General features: G+C 32.9%; 1 protein-coding gene across 1 annotated transcript; it reads right to left on the bottom strand.

The window, feature by feature from the left end:
- Window positions 1–13,250: 13,250 nt before the first annotated feature.
- On the bottom strand, window positions 13,251–16,320 carry LOC106644329 (uncharacterized). The gene is made up of 5 exons (XM_014359777.2): window positions 16,224–16,320; window positions 15,719–15,815; window positions 15,513–15,604; window positions 14,694–14,805; window positions 13,251–13,427 (listed from the first exon to the last, which is right to left on the bottom strand). The coding sequence occupies exons 1-5, from the start codon at window positions 16,275–16,277 to the stop codon at window positions 13,321–13,323; spliced, it is 462 nt and encodes a 153-aa protein (XP_014215263.2). The 5' UTR covers window positions 16,278–16,320; the 3' UTR covers window positions 13,251–13,320.
- Window positions 16,321–17,804: the final 1,484 nt, after the last annotated feature.

Here is a 17,804-nt window from a genome sequence, read left to right on the forward strand (position 1 = left end):
GTAAGTCTATAATGCACTTGCTTCACAGACATCCCTTTCATGAAAAACTTTGATGGTTAACCCTCTATTTTTTTGTTCAGAATACATTTTTCTTGCATAAAACTTTGCTTGTCCATAAATAATCATTTGTAACAAAGTAACAAGGACTCAAAAAAAATTTACATAAGAACCAATGTTAACGTAAATATTGTTAAAAATTTTTTTTCTCCGAAATGATCGAAACAGGAATGAAAAATGCAACGATTGAACTACAAGTCGCAATTTTTTTTAGATTGATATAACTATTGATATAAATGCGCATTATATCAAATGTCGTTGAGAAAAATGAGCATCTATAATCACACAATTTTTCAGAAGCTTAGAAAAATCTTCATCCGATATCTCTCTAAATGAACAACCGGCAAACTATCGGAGTTAAGAAGAAGACAGCATCTCCGGAGCAAAAGTGAAATTCAAGCTACGAATCCATACATCGCAAGCATCGACACTACACGTAAGGATGTGATGAAAAAAAAAAGTAGTGCACACCAGGTACACACGGAACACGACAGTTACGCCCAAGCTCAAGAGGAAAACTGCACTCCTCCCTTGGAAATTGAAAAGCACAGATTTCACATCGCAGCACAACATCACGAGGATAACACAGTCCTTTTACAAGACTTTAAAACCATCGTCCAATACGTACGTACACCGAGTACGGAAACAGATTGATGCACAATGTGTCTGTTTCCTTCCATATGCTAGACGAAATCACCACGAGTAAGTATTAGATAACTCTGCGTTGATAACCAATAAGTTTGATTATTGGATACCACAGAGCTCGAGCACTCGATGCCGCAAAAGATAAGAAAGTATAGTTAACTGAGAGATTTTTTTTTCACCATTCGATTCTGTTCGAGTACAATTGTGCTATAGACTAATTATGTCACGTGTACTTGCGCTTGATTTATAACTGGTTGAATGGAGTTGGACTTCTGAAAAGCTGAAGATTAATTTTTATGAATACGATGCAAACGCTAATCGAGGATAAACTGATGTTCTTTAATTAACGAGAAAAATAAATAATGAGGCAATTTCAGCGCGTTTATGTTAACTTTTATCGTATGAAAATGGTCTTTAATCTCCTACATCATCCAATTGTACATGTCCTCAGCCGAGTTTTGTAGCCCCACTTATAAGTTCAAAAGAAGTGACTGATCGACATGTATTAACAAAAATAGCCCAGGCAAGTATCGTTAATTGAATGTAACTATTCAGTCTCCTTGACACCATAGAGTGACATCGATGCAATTTAAGAACCCACGAGAGTTTGTGATCAACGCAGGCCAATGGATCCCGAAAAAAATTCAGCGAGAAAAAAAGGCAACACTAAAAAAAGTTAAAAAAGAGAAAAGGTAATCCTTTTCAATTACCCTCGAAAGAAAGAGAGCGAGTTTCTGTAACTACGGGACGATTTGCCTGTTTAATTTGCTCCATTGGCCGTGTGCCAATACGGCTCTTACATAATACAACACGTGCAGCAGTGCTTTGTACCTACGTGGTGGCATCTATACATACACGAAAGTGTACACAGTTGCAAGCGCATCGCGTTCATACAGAGCAGCGCTCGATACTGGAAGAGCCTTCACCTCCCCGCACGCCGTGATTCCCTACCCCTATCTACAAAACCCGCGTACCTATACACATAGATACGACTGTCTCTCTCTCTCTTTCATGCCGATGTTTTCCGCAAATGTTTGTTCTGGAGAGTTGATATCATGTCCCATGTAGATACCCACACAGGTGCACCATCTCTTTGAGAGGATCGCCACGCGGTCCGAGCGAAATTAATTTCACCATCCCTTTTCTCCGTGTAGCGCTGTTTCCTCCTCGAGCGTCCTCTTTTTTGCATCAAAAAAATTCATTATTGCGGTAGAAAAAAAAAAAACGACCCAGATACAAGAGAGGAAAAAGGGGCCGATTACGCGTATATGAGACGGAAAGCCCTATTTGAGGTAGAAGGGCATGGCTTTTTGCATAATACACGGTGACAGTCGATCCAGAAAAACGTCAAGAAAAGCCCCACACGGCGCGGGCGCTGATGAATAGCAAATTGATTTCGCGTGCGACGGGCAATATTTATGAATTGCTCCTCTCGGAGGTCTCTCGTCCGGGTCCGCACCCCCCTGCTTCTAAAAATCGATGCCCACGTGCACGCGGTGGGAGTCAAAGGGCTCCGTTTGATCGGGGGTGAAATTTAACGGCGTACTAATAACCTAAGGGTCTGTTGTGCCTTGCTTTTCCTTGCAGCCTCAAAGTTTTCCGGACAAATTAGCATTTGCTTCTCCTTCGTTTTATTTTGTCTGAAAACTTGTGAGATAATTACCCTCAAGGTCTTTTGATTTTATGTACGGGGTGAAAAATTCGTGCGTGGCTTTCTGTATACTTTCACGTAGCTTGTGAAAGTGATAAATCTACGTATTAAAGCCTTTTGTATTAAAATTCAATTCTTTTTGTTAAAAGCGTACCTTCTATTTCGTTACTCAATTGAATTTTTTTTCCATGAATTTCCAAACGACCGATAAATCAAATCTCCTCGCTCTGAGGATTGCGAGATAAAATACAAGCATGTATCCTGTGTATAAAGAAGATAATTTTTATTGACGTGAAAATAGACCGAGTGATTATTCATCGTGGTCATATTTAAATTATTTGAGCTTCGTATAGCCGCACACTTCATCCATTACTTTTTTAATTTCATTGTCTACATTGTTTTTTTTATCAGCGTGCCCGTTATGTTTCATGAGTGATTTACGCTGTGGATATATTTAATCCACACATTTTTTTTTTTTTTAATTTGCAAGCATAAGAAAATACGTGTATAATAATACGAAAATGGATACAAATTCACAAGAAAGTAAAACAAGTAAGATTGTGCTTGTGATATGTAAAGTAAAAAAAAATCTAAAAATAAAAATACAAATTTATAATGATATAAAAGTACAAAGACTTGATGGCAGTAAAACTGACTTGGCATCGATTTGACAATATATTCAGTATTACAAGTTTGAAAAAATCTATGGTTCAAAAAAAAAAAGAAATATGTACTATGCTAAAAACATACTCACAAATTTGTTGATAAATTATAGATGCAAAAAGAAAAGAAAATAAGAATGATTACTTACAAATAATAAAAAAGGAAAGATAAAGATTTATTTATAAAAATGTAGTATAGTTAAATAAAAAAGAGAAATTGTGTGATAAAGTGTACGGAAACCACAAGAGTACGCTTTCAAATGAAATGAGTAGAGAAGTATGAAGAATAGAGAAAGACATTTACTTCATCATTACAAATTTCTTTTCTTTCCATTTATATGAACTGGTACAGTGTTCAAAAACGTCATAAATAAATAAAAGTAAAGAAACGTAATGATGATTTTATGTACATAACTACATGGTGAGCAGAGATGCTGGAAAAAAAATCAATGAATCTTGTGGGTAAAAAACTAGAACTATAGGCTTGATTCTTTCCGACTGATAATAGATTATTTCAGCTAAAATTTGGGAAATCTGTTTGGATGTTATTATAAATACTTCCTTGAAAAGAATTAATGGTATTTGTATGGACAAATATCTATTTATAGAGAAAAAAATAGATACAAAAATTGAGTATTTCCGTTCAGCATTAATTTACCTATGAAAGTAGCTGAATATCTATCGGATGGTTTTAACGTAATCTTTAGATAATCTGATGTACTAAGCCTATTTTGAATGGTATTATTGAACTGAGTGCACACCCCTTACAGTCATTATCCATGTAGTTTTTACATACAATCCAAGTCAGATAATCCTGAAATCTATCTCATTCCGCCATATGGATTTATCAAAAACCCTGTATTAAATCCATATGTAATCGACAATGATTCTACGTTGGTCGATAGCTTATTCTCCTGGGAGTGCCCACACTATTTAATTATAATTCTTTATTACTATAAATACTTGGGATTATGATTCGTAACGTATATAATAATTAGTATTGTATCAATAAACTACATTTTCCAAAAATTTCACAAAAACCTTAATTATGATACTTTGGTATATAATGCTTGAACCTATCTGTTTTGGTATTATCATGTGGGATGTAGGCATTTTTTAATAAAGAAGCAATTATTCACACAGAATTTATATGGAATTGGTATAGAATTGGTTACCTCAGAGCCTTCAACTCCATAACCTTGTAACACTAGAGCCTCTCAGCTCATAATCTCTGAAAAAACTATTTGTACGAATTAAAAAAATTCATAAAAACAAGCATAAATAATTTGACACTAATTGGCTTCTTAATTTTAATTTAAAAGTTTTGATAGCTGGGGATTTGAATTTTGCGTAAGCTAAATACCATTTCTGAGAGCACTGGTTTTCTCATTGGGAAAGATTTTAGTTCTCATTTCAGGCATAGATCATGTTCAACTTACGTTTGACTCGAAAAAATAATTTTTCCGTCAAATGAGCCTCAAACAGATATAAAAGCCAGATGTTTTGACAGTTTCATAAAGATCAAAAGATACAGTATCACACGAAGTCATAGTGACTGCGAACATATACATTTCAGTTCAGCAGATAAACCTGCACACACGACTACATATATCTCATACAGAATAAACGTATAAGGGATCGTGGGGAGAAAAATCAAAGCAAGCACTCCATCCGATGGCTCATCCTACTTGCTTCTTTCATGTCTGCGTACATGTATCCCAACTCATCCCGCGCATTAATTACCACAGCAGCATCGGCAAAGACAGAGCAGTGACAGAGTTAGAGGAAAAGGGGAGAACTGAAGGAGAAGAAAGGAACTGAAAAGGTCTAGCGCGGGGACACAGCTATGAAGATTAGAGGAGCGGCCGAAGGTTCGAGACGCTGTCAGTAACAGAGCGCATATCGGCATCAACACCGAGGCATGGAGAAGAGGATGGGTCAGAGAGCGGGGCGAGGAAAGGACGAGCTGGAATGAGGAATCGATCGGGCCGACGACGAGAAGAAAATTGGATGGCAGTGCGCGCAGGGACGAGGGACTCGTGGCTGGCTGGCACCAGTTGCCGCAAAACAAATGAACGTCGTGGCCACAGCGGTGATTGGCTATCAAGCGAACTCCTCGCTACTGTAATTCCCTTCCCTCTCAGGGAGAAGGTATGACAACGTCGTCGTTGCACCGTCATCCTCGGTATTAACCAATTGGGGCCTGTTAACGTCCGTCGGATGAGCCGATTATCGAGGCTGGGTAGAGGAAAAAAGAGTGCGCTTATACGCGATGAAAGCCCGAGAATGCCTGATGAGGTCCGCTAAGTGCGTTTGTCGACTGTCGTCATCCCCCCTTCCCTATCTCCTACTCTGTTGTGGCTGGTGATTGCGTTTTCAGATTTAGCCGGTGATTTCATGATTGGCCGGCAAAATTGCTTTCACCCTTTTTTATCTTTCCGTTATCAGCCTCAATTCGCTTGCGAGTTCAAAATTTGTGTGAAATATCAAAAAGTTCTTTGACATATTTCCGTATCGGAATGTCGGAAATGCAATCTGTTTTCAAAAAAGTGTACCTTTATCGTTGAAAGTCATCAATAAACAGTAACAACAATTACGGACTGACACGATAGAGAGCATAACTGTTAATTACAATTACCATTATTTGTTATTTTAATAGTCTTTTGGCTACCTACTAAGACTTAGATATGCCACATTTAAGTATATTTATATCTAATTATGTGTCATGTTCTAAGGACAAGACTTTTTTAATGAAAATGTGGGAGAAGCTCAAATCTTCTTCAATGAGTTGTTCAAGGGACATGATATAAATCGGAGGTGTCTGGTCAGTCTCGTATTAGCCGAGGATCAAACCCTAATTTCACTTGTTAGAGTCTCGGTATATTAGCCGAAGTTTCAACCAAGTTTTTTTTAATTGAAGAGTCTAGTATTAAGCTGACTAATTCAGTTAGGTGCTCTTAAAATTGCCACGTTTAGGATGTAGACATATTCACGTATTCACACTTGGATACTTAACTGATAGGACAAATGGCTCAATGTTATTGACCAATAATACATTGACCATATCCACCTACCCTTAACTTACAGTTCGTGATTATATATCTCTACTGTATAACCGACACGATGGATCAGCGATAGAGTTGCAATCCCGTTGATCACCGAAGTTAAGCAGCATCTGGCGTGGTTAGTACTTGGATGGGGGTGACCGTTGAAGTCTCGCCGTTTTGCCTTTGCTGTTTGCTTCGTAGATCGGTTGACTGTTTTCCTGTCTCTTCGACATCGTGAGCGGGAGGTGTGCTAAATTTCTGCTCCGTTGTCCAAGTCCTCTGCAGCTTGGACACCAGGTCAGAAATGAGGCAGATACACCAAGCAGTTCTAAAACAGGTTTTTCCTACGGGAGATCTCCCGGAGTTTTCCTGATTCACATGACAATCGTCATCGGCAAATGAGGAGTATAAAAAAAATCTATACTGTATACGTTATTGGGATCTCTAATTAGGATGATGGTAAGGACATACATAGAGTGTATTATTCATACACACACCTTCATAAGTATATAGTTTTATATATTACAAGTCCGCATATACCTTCCAACTTCCAACGATCCATTCAAATAATCGCGATCGTCCAGCTAAATCGACCAATGAGCATCAAATAGAGATTATTACCCCCACCTTCTACTCACAATATGCCGTTTCACGCAACCTGCAAATGCAGAGTTTCGTCAATGATTCTCTTGCATCCATCCAGCGAAATGCTCAGTCGATTGCAATTATGATTAATACTGCCTGATTTGCTAAATGCGATAGGATTGTCTCGTATCATCGTGCTACGCAATGAACCGTTGCGCTACAGAGATATAATGAACATGTTATAAGATCTGCGATTGTGGGTTCATGTGCTGTTTTGACCCTTTAATTTGTGACTGTAAAATTGGAACACGTGTGACATGTTTATAATATGGTAACAAAAATAACAACCATAACCATGAAACAACAACTCAACTCGACATTGTAACAACAAGGAGAATAACTTACAGAGAAAACTGTAATTTGTTGTTATTTGTTGTAAAACCATTTTAGCTTTCAAATATTGCAATTCACGAATAAAAGTCCGTGAAAGCTCACGAAAACTGTGACAAGTTTTTTTTAATTAAGAAACTCAAGTTAAAACTAGACGAGGGCAGAAAGAGACAAACGGCGAGTTGACAAAAAAAACTTTGGGTACATAGAACCCTCGAGATCGGGAACGCTTCTTCACTCTCAACAGCAGGAAAACAGAAGCAAAGAGGCGTTGACGAGTGTGCATAGTTTTTTTACATAGATATAACACATAAAAGAATCTTGGTCACCTTTGTTTCTCTCGAGAGCAAAAGGTCACTTCAAAATAGGCAACGAAATAGTACGTCAGCGCTGAGATAAAAAGAAAGACTCTGCTATACGTTACAGGATATGCGATCTCGGATCTCGGGCGTGGAAAAGTACCGTAGGAATATTGGAGGTGCACGTGGATGTCGTAGCTCTATGTTTCGAGTGAACGACTCATCCACCCTGCTCCTCTTTTATTTCGTTATTTCACCGTCACGAAGCACATGGATTATGACACTCGTCCTCTTCTTTCTTCAATAACAAACTGTAATTGTGACAAAAATTGAGCAGTTGTTTATTAGAATAAAAATTCCTTTGAAATACAATATTTTTCATCAAAAAGAAAAATAACAGGAAAAATATGTAACAGATTTTAACAGTGAACTCTTGCGAAAAAAAGTTTTTAGGGCGCACACAGCATTGTGCTCGACTTTGTATACGTATTTCCGGAAGAGCAGCTAAACACTTTTGGATCTATTATTAAAATCTCTGACCCAGAGATCCCAAGCACGTTTAACGTATAAAGTGTAAGTTCGCACTGACGTCAATCTAACTTTATCAATTGTTTTAACTTGTAAATTCTTTCTCTACCATATCTATTCATAATATTAGATTTTATGGAACGCGCGAAAATAGGTTTTATTTAAAAAAATGAATTCTTACGCTTGCAAAGATAAAGTGGCTTAAGAGAGCCTTAAACTAGTTAACGTGAATAATTATGAGCCCTACGTAGGAGACGATTATAAGTGAAAGCAGTTTTAACGCTTATAAATGTCTAGTAATTTTTTTTTTTTTTTTTTTTTTTTTTTCTTACTCTTGGTCTATGTCATGATCATTTTGATAAATTTTACGTGCTCTGACATTGTGAAGTGAGTAGCTAGTAAGTGTGAGCACATTTTTATAATCTTTTAAATTTTTGTCTGCTTCTCTGAATAAAGTTATCTGAATGAGTGCTCGAAACAATTAAGATCATGGAGTTTTAATATATTTCCTCATTGGCTCTTGACTCATTTCGTGCTGAAGTATGCAGTGATAAAACTTTTCATAAAGCTAAAAAAAAAAAAAAAAAAAAAAAGGAACTATACCAGTAACTAGTTTACTAAGTTCATTAGGAAGGTAGTGAGAGTAGAGATGATTGTAGTATATTTTACGTATTTCTGGTCAACGATACTGGGTCAGTAGGAAATGCAAGTGATTTTATGACCCCACCTATATCGTTAAGGAAAATCATATCTAGCAAATAATTTGTTCGGATGTCATTAAATGCTTTATTAGGGTAATAAGCCAGCGATTGAAACGTTACTTAACAACAGTATCGATTTAACTTGTGATAATTGCTTTTTCTTTCCAATCATTTATTCATGAAATGACACTAAATTTCACAAGCGTATAGTTTAATCCAAAAAATATGACCTCCATATGAATAAAAAACATTTTTAAAAAACCATAAAATAGGTAGAAAATCGACTTAATGGAGAAACTCAAAAGTATATTTTTCAAGACTATATTATTCAAATATCAGCATCAATTCAAAGTGGTATCAGTAATAGTATGAGTATTCAATCTTCTGTAAAGACTGAAAAACATCCAGTTTGGAGTAAGTACACATCGCTGATTTACAGTTTATATAAAAGTTAATTAAATTTATTTACGTTCATATTGCATACGAAATTTCACGATAATAACGGCCTGAAAAATGGGATGCATGACGGAAAACTTTTTTTTTTTACCCATACTTGACGAATAATTAATCTGATCATTATACTGCAGCTAGAACTCGTTTGTTTTTACCTCCACGACAGCACTTTAATTTCACACCTCTGATACACGAGGGAGAGAGATCAAGTTGCTACTACGGCCGCACAATGATAAATACACGGCTGTTAAGGGAAAATGATGCTTTTGCACAATACTCTCTGCTGCAAACAAGGGTTGATGTATACATACTATAGTATGTTCCACGAGCAGGTGTGATGTGAAAAAAGAGTACTAAAACGGCGATGAAGGCTGGTACGTGAAAGCGGATTTTTCTGTGATGCAGCTAGTCCGCTGTATAAATATGCAGTGTGCGCCATGGGTATAATTAAGGATGAAAGTGTATTAGTATGTGTAGATGGTATGCAATGTACACATGTTTACGCATGGGTACGTGATTGTTTGCCACCAAGAGATGAAAGCTGGCGATGGAGTTTGTTTTGTTTCCAAATACAGTTTGTGATGGCATGGTTTGTACACAGAGATGGGGAATATTTGATAGAGTTGAAATACTCTGAAATACTTTATTTCAGCATTAATTCAAGTTATCCAAAAATTTAATTACCTTATTTCAATAAAATATCTTAACCTAATACTCTATTTATAATTATATTAGAAATAGTAATTCAAAAAAATACTCAAATAAAATATTTTATTTCAAATGAAATATTCCAATCATTCCAAATTGTTTAAAAGAATATTTATTATTTTTATTTGAAATAGAGTAATTACACTATTCTGTATTAAATAAGAACATCAAATATTTTTGTACTCAATCGTATTACAAAATGTATTTAAATATTGTATTTCAAATACAAATGTATAAAATTAAAGCCTTTTGGGACCGCTACAGTATGGTTTGTTTCCAACTGATTTCCCCACTCACAACACATTCTCCTGGCGAATGCGTAGTGGCTTCCTACATAATGTTAATAATTTATGTATGTATAAACGCTAAGGTTGATAGGGATTTTTTGGTTAAATGATGTCTCACCACGTACCAGAATTTTTTTTTACAGAACACATAAGTTCCAAAACTAATAGTAGCTTCATCCAATTTTCGGCTTAAAAGCGCCATATAATGATCTCAAGGGAAAAATTGAATATAAAAATCAAAAATCATAAATATTTATCCTCAAGACTTAAAACCCAAAGTTATTGTGTAGATATACATGTATGTGTTTTAATATTACATAAGTGCTAATTTTAGATGCAAGGATTATGAATGTAACGAGAACAGAAAAACTACACACCACTCACACACACACACAACATATATTTTACTATGAATTCACCTTACGTTCTTTAACAAAAATTTTATATGGTTCGGTTTAGGCAATACTAATTGACATAATATGATAGTGTTGATTTTTCTTCGAATCATTATAATAATATATTACGTTTAGTATGGCCATAGAATAAGACAAAAATGTAAGCTTTGAATTTCATGGTAACGCAATTTATCGTGGACAACTCTGTTTTCAACTCAAACATGTTAAAAAATCATACTTCTATTTGACTCATTCATTTCAATTACTTTATTAAATACCAATGTCTTTAGTCAAGTATTTAATTTAAATATTTGAAGTACAATTAATTGATGAAGTATTTCATATAAAAAATTTAAAATACAATTGTATTTGTAGTGAATAATTAAAAATACATATGTATTTCATTAAATAAATTAAAATATTTTCATTAAATATATTTGTATTTTAAATACATTATTTAAAAATACATTGACCAAATACAATTGTATTTCAAGTTTTTTGTATTTAAAACATTTTATTTTAAATGTTGTATTTAGAATGAACTATTTACATTTTTAAAAATTCAGTTAATATATTAGATATATTCCCGATCGGAAAGTTAGCAGGGCTCCCAAGCTAGTTAGCTGGGACCTATGTGAGTTGCCTAGGTGGTACCAAGCTATAAGGATTGTAATGGGGCTCTGTGTGGGCGATAACTGGGGACAAAAAAGTTATCGTCTACTTAGCTTTTCCTTGTACGCATCGAGAGATTCGAGAGCAGAGAGGTGTATACATATATAAATATGTATGTATATATACATATACACATTTTTTTTTTAGGAACAGCTGTATAACTGTGTATATTGTAGATTGCAGGTGTGTTAAAAAGTAGAGCAGTCATTACTCATATTAAGTGTTAAATACGAAGATTTACTTAAGTTCGATTATGTTAATAAATTACGATGGGTAAAAAAGAATAGCTTTTATTGTTGATAAATTTAAAAAGAGTTCGTGAGTACATAGAATTTCGAAGCGTAGAACAATCAATAAAGTGGGAGTATTTAATAATAAGAGTTATTTGCAAATAAATTATACTAATGAATGTCATTACGTATTAGACTTATATGTGTCACCTACATTAATTATTAAATGTTATTTTCAAATCCCTCTTTATTTTTCTAACCCTCTCCTTTATAGGTTAGTTGGGATGCTAATATTGGCCCCTTATAATCCCCCATTACACTGCGCTATCTACCTCTATGTATTTGCCCTCTATGTATATATTAGGTAACTGGGTGACCAATGTAGGTCCAACATGAAGCCCTCTTAAGCTTTCTGATCGAGTTTTAACTAAAACACCATCAGTATTTTCTAAAATAATTTCAAATACTGTAATTAAAGTTTCAAAAAATTGTAACTTTATTTTTAAAAATTTTTTGTTTAATTAATAAAACAGTTTTTTTTCTAAATAATATAGTATCTTTTTTTCAAATAATAAGTCTGTTTGTACATAGTATCTTATTAGCAGTTACCATGATACAAAAGATAATAAAAAAATACGTCAAAGACTGAATACGAATATATAAGAATTGACTTTAGTATTGTCATTGCCGCAAAAATACATTAAAAGTAGTTGATTTTTTTGTAAGCTTTAAATAAACAATTGAATGGATAAATTATTTTAAAATAATTTTTTATACTACTTTACAGTAAAGCATACACAAAAAGAAAAGGTACTACTTTTTCCACATAAAATTGAATACACAGCATGAGAACGAGCAAAAAAGCTCATGCCCCTTGCCTTTAGTTTCTCTTCAGAAAACAAGAGACTTTTTTTACTTTTTCTCTCAAAGTGAGTAATGTAATAATTTTAATTTTATTCGGCAACAAATTTTAATACAGTCATTAGTCGAGAACATTAATGCCTTGTTAATATAGTCATAATAGCTAGAGTTAGGAGTGTATCTAGAAGCACGATACGTCCAGCCAAATTAAGTTGGACTGTGCTTGAAACTTACAATGTTACGAGCTTAAAATATTTAATGTCTTAGTTTGACAATAACAATTGAATTCTAATTCTTAAATAAAAGTGGTTTTTTTTCAATTTGAAATAAAAAATAGCTAATAGTGAAAAGTCTTTTTCAATAAACAATTAAATTGTATTATTCATTTAGTAATTGCTATTTTAATTTACAAATATATTTAATCGTTTTCTTAAATACATCATGAAAGATGCCTTGTCTTCACTTGTGAATGCCTTTTCATTGATACTTGAGGCATTAACATGTATCTTTTGCAGAGTTCAATGATATTTAATGTTCTATTCAAACGATTCCAAAATAAAACTTAATTCTTAATTAAAAAATATTATACTTGTTCATTGAAACTGTTTCTAATGAGGAATCTATTTTGATTATTTGTTAAAAACTTCACTGAGTAATGTGAAACCTTGGCTCTGACGCCACAATATTTATATGTTGTAAACAGGACCGTCATGGTGATTTAAGAATTCAGTGTACTTGTAAATCAAAAGTTTGGAAGAAGAGTTTTAATAAGGTATACATAAATTTTGACAATTTATTAAATTTATTCATTCCTTCATTAAGTTGTGAAGTTGCCGAATGGTAAACTGGATTAATCAACCTAAGCTGAAAATAATAACTGTCTGCAGCACATACATTTTTTTGTCAGGATGGTATGCAACGTAAGGATTGTTTTTTCCACTTGAGTTTGAGATGTTTCGGAAATTCGGCATGAATAAGTAGGTGTTCAATACAATGATCACCAGCTGAAAAGTTAAATTGCTTAGATTTGGGAGAGTATTAGAATTGAAGTTAAACGTCTAGTAAATACGAGTATTTTATAAATACTTTTTACTTTAATTTCTTAATCGTCAATCAAATTACTGATAGTAACATTAATGTTGTCGGTTATTATATTACGTCACTATCAAGGTATCCAATGAAATCTGCCAGAACAATTTGTTGTTTAGTAAAACATGAGTGAATCGTTTTCCCAGCATCACAAATATCCTTTGAAACTAAAAAATGTGAACATCTTGGATAAAATTTTCACAATAAATTTAAGTATTTTTTTATTTTAACTTAGATTTATAGTTAAGCCGCACTGCATCGGTAGCTTCTACGATTCTAGGTACATTCATTATTCTTCATTTTAAAATTGAAGTTTAAGTTACAAGAAAAACTGGCAACAAAATATTTTGATAATAATAGTAGTGCATCGAAACATATAAATAAAAATCATTAATTTCACTTTATTTACCGAAATGATTAACCTAATTCATTCTCAAAGCTAAAAGTATGAGTATATACCTAATGTGTTTTTCAGGCAATTTCGGACTTTCCAGGGGAGGGGGGTCCGAAATAACGACAGTACACTACAATTTTGTAGTAAAACTATGAATGTTCATTCCACTGACAAGTATTTTGACAGCCAATCACAAGGCAGTTCATTTTGACTTTCTACTTATGGTGCTCCATGATTGGCTGTCGAAATAATGAACAGTCGTTGCACTGAGCTATCGCTGTCGTCGAAATACACGTCACTGGGACAAACATTCATCATTAAAATTGAAGTGAACTATAGTTTTTCGGACCCCCCCGTTATTTCCGAACCCCCCCCCCACATTTTGCATGTAAATTGCAACAACTAAACAGTCAAAAATGTTACTTAATAATTTCTAGTTAATTAAGCTAGTAATTTATATACCACTGTTAAAATAACTTCTTTTTCTCCCTGTATTCAAGGATAAAAGTACTAGATTCAGGTATCACGAGCAAGTTCCCATTTTTCTCTACGAATATTAATCAATTAACATAGTTTGAAGTTTTATTTTTTTTTTATTTTAAATAACTGACGTCAAGTTAACTTGTTTTTTTTTTTTTTTCTGTGAGGACTTAAGAATTTTTTAATAAATATTGTTAGAAAATAATGTAACGCAATACAACGGTATTGACGGTAATTTAATGAAAGAACTTTAATGATATCGCGACTGTACTTAAAATACATAAAGAAGATATAATAATGACTTAAAATACTGATTATTCATACATAAACAAAGCTTTTTCTACACATATTAAACGTTTGACTGAATCTTTGTGTACTTTCAATTCGATATTTATCTTTTACTACATTAACCAAGACCCAGAACCTCACTTTTTGCCCTCAAAGAGAAAAATAAGATACGCGACTTGGATGCAAGCCTCCACGCCCTTGAGCGCACATTGCGCCCTAAAAACACAAGCAGGTTCCTATGTTAATGATTTTATAAAAAATTATAGTTTACCTTTAATATTTTTGCACTTAGCAATGATACTATTTGCTTTCTTTTCGGGGAATGTACGATGAAGAGCAGCTTTTATATATTGTTCACTGAAGACTTTCTCACCTGTTATTATCTGTATTGACAAAAAGGTATTTGTAAAAAAATTTCTCTTTTAGGCACGACCAATGTATGAAAGTGCCTAATAATTTTGTCAGAGCAAAAAGTGTCATTACTTTTCAAAATAGGCAGAAATTTTTTTGGTATCTTTGAGTTAGATGTCTAAGTTAATGGTTGGAAATCGGACAAGTTTTATGGAAAAATGTTTTTGTAACATACATTTTACTCTAGATGGCAATTCAGATGCTCTATTATTCAAAACAGATACGAAAACTGCAAAAAAAGTTATTTGCCCATTACAGAAATGAATCCAAATTCCACAACAAAACGTTAAATGTAAAAGTTGTAAGGCTCATTAAAATGAAAATTTTTTATACAGTTTGTTTTTCTCTAAAGTGCCTTCTTAACGATTTAATCAACAAAAATCGTGTCACAGTAGCCAAAAAATTATTTTACACTATTTAATTTTTGTACATTACATTTTTAGACAAAACTGTTAATACAAAAATTACAGATCTTCTAAATATACACTTTTTGTACAGACCAATTTCATCTATTATAGCACACTTAATATCGAAAAACGTTTGTTAGTTTAAATTCAAAATTAGTATATTGATGTTAAAACTCAGTTGTATATGAAGACGAAATAATATCAAAACTGAATCCTGTTATTTAAATAACTCTTTTTGCTCTGGTTTAATAAATACGATGAGCGTGACGTACCGATTTTGTTTCAGTAGTAAAGCAACCTGTATAACAATAGTAGCTGTCGTCAGATGGATAAATACGAAATTCTTTGATTTCCCGAAGTTTTTCTAAAATAATCAATGAAACTTTTAATTATTTAGATTTAAACGTGACCGTATAGTTGTCTTGTTAAGTGTCAAAAAGCAACATAAAAACGATTATAGCGATTTTTTAATTTCTACCATCATTAAATCCATTTCCAGCATAACAGAAGCTTTGTCGAGCACGAAGCACATCTTTTCTACGAAAATCAGGAATCAATACTGACTCTTTTGGTTCCTGTGAAAAAAATGTCTTAAACATTGAAATCTTTGTGATTGTTTAGCCATCACGTTTTCAGGAAATTTTTTTACTCTAACTAACAATGATATTACAAAAAAGCTAGCAATTTATTTTTGGAGTGCAAATATCAACAATATTGTAAAAAAGTCTAGACATAGAGTAACTAAATAAAATAATTAAAAGTGGTAAAAAGCATTGTATTGGGTTCCACGTATGTCGATTACAAGTTTTTCCGTACTTCAATTCCATATACCTCTACTGTCTCATATTTTTCAACCAGACAAAAGTATATAATGTACACAAAAACCGCAAACATCATAGATTACAGACCAGAAAAAATATGAAACAAAACAAAACAAAAGAATGTACTGTTTTTTTTTTAATGATAATTTATATTTTTCTTACCGCAAAAACAAAGCTGATACACGCAGCAACAATTATTAAAATTGACTTATTCATTGTGTTGGATTAAAATCCCAACTTAAACTTTTTGTTATGAAACAAGAAACTTTCAGCTAGCCTAGCTTAAATAGGCAAGTATAATTTAAAGATGGTGGGAATTACGTATCAATATATTAAAAATATATTTATGAGACAACTGCTAATGTGTCAGTGATGATAGTGAAAAATGTAAGTATAGCGGAATTCTAGTTGACTGATTGGATACTTTCTTAACCTTAATAATTGTCTATATATTCACCAAAATTATCACCGTATACGACATATTCATAGACATAAACTTGCTTCATTACTGCTAGAATTATTACGCTGCATTGGATTAAAATTCTTTCGAAGCAACAAAATTATCCTAAATTGCAAAAACGATTGTCAAAAAATTCAATGGACGATTGACCAGTTATAATTGCTGCTATACCGATTTACGGCTTTGATAGTATAAGCTGCCAGTAAGATTTAAAGGTATGGCAATTCATAGACAAACTTCTATCTCTAGGTTGTAATTTCACATTTAATTATGTTATAAATGTATTAGCCTTGCCTTATGTGATAAGTATTATTTTCTTTCAATAGATTACTTAAAATTTTTATTTCGAAAGTAGAAAGGCAGTAAATGTAACGATATCTAAATTTCCAAGTAAATTAAATGAACAAGCTGTTTAATTTACTCAAGAATTTTAAATACATTAAAATTAGATTAGTCCGACAAAAGTGATCCAAGCTCTCCAAGAGACCCCAGAGGCGTTAAGGTATGTATCGATATTGACAGTCTGAGTTATAAATACATGTTACAACCCGATTTATACATTCATCTGATAAAGCTCTATTTATATAGTTTCATATTTATAATAAAACTCCATAGTTTTTAGTCGAAAAGGTTTTATCGACGGTGAAAAATTTCCAGTCATTTTACTACTACATTTCGAATTTTTTGTTTGTTTTTTAATCAAATATTACACGTTTTTCGCATTTTTTAGATCTCATTTGTGTTGATATTCTTGTTTTAAAAACTATTGTAAGCTTCTTAGAAAATATCACGCGTTTTATATTTTTTCGATTACACACTAGCCAGTCTTTATCTAGTGACTAAAATATAACACGATATAACTACAAAGAAAATTTGATAAACAGTACATTGACATTAAATATAAAATAAATATAAATTTTAACTTATTGCATTAAGCAACGTCAGAATTCATAAAAAAAAAAATATTAGTAAGGTTTCATGCTTATGGTAATCACAGCAATCAAACAACAGTATATATAATAAAAAAACGATTCCCTCTCTTTTTACTACTGTTCTTTATTTTCCCTTTTAATGCACACTGCACTCTATAATAGAGGTACCAAGTATGAATTTCAACAGTAGATTAAACTTGCTTGGCATGGAAAAAAGTGCGTATGCATGTATGGGTGCAATATAAATAATCCTGCTCAAAATATCGAGTATAATGTCTGGATTGACGTTATTTCTATGAATAAATGAGCAAGTGATTTCAGACAATGAGATTACTTAAAATAACAGTAAAG

This window comes from Copidosoma floridanum, unplaced genomic scaffold (genome assembly GCF_036245765.1).
Source record: "Copidosoma floridanum isolate Cflo_tuat_1 unplaced genomic scaffold, Cflo_Japanese_pri ptg000011l, whole genome shotgun sequence".
Lineage (NCBI taxonomy): Eukaryota > Metazoa > Arthropoda > Insecta > Hymenoptera > Encyrtidae > Copidosoma > Copidosoma floridanum.

Bases quoted from the DNA above. Each gene is read 5' to 3' on its own strand.
- LOC106644329 (XM_014359777.2), bottom strand. From the start codon at position 16,277: ATGAATAAGTCAATTTTAATAATTGTTGCTGCGTGTATCAGCTTTGTT. The intron at 15,605-15,718 runs GTAGAAATTAAA...TGATTATTTTAG, and splicing joins TGGAAATGGATTTAATGATG to AAAAACTTCGGGAAATCAAA. The intron at 14,806-15,512 runs GTACGTCACGCT...TTGTCAATACAG, and splicing joins TTACTACTGAAACAAAATCG to ATAATAACAGGTGAGAAAGT.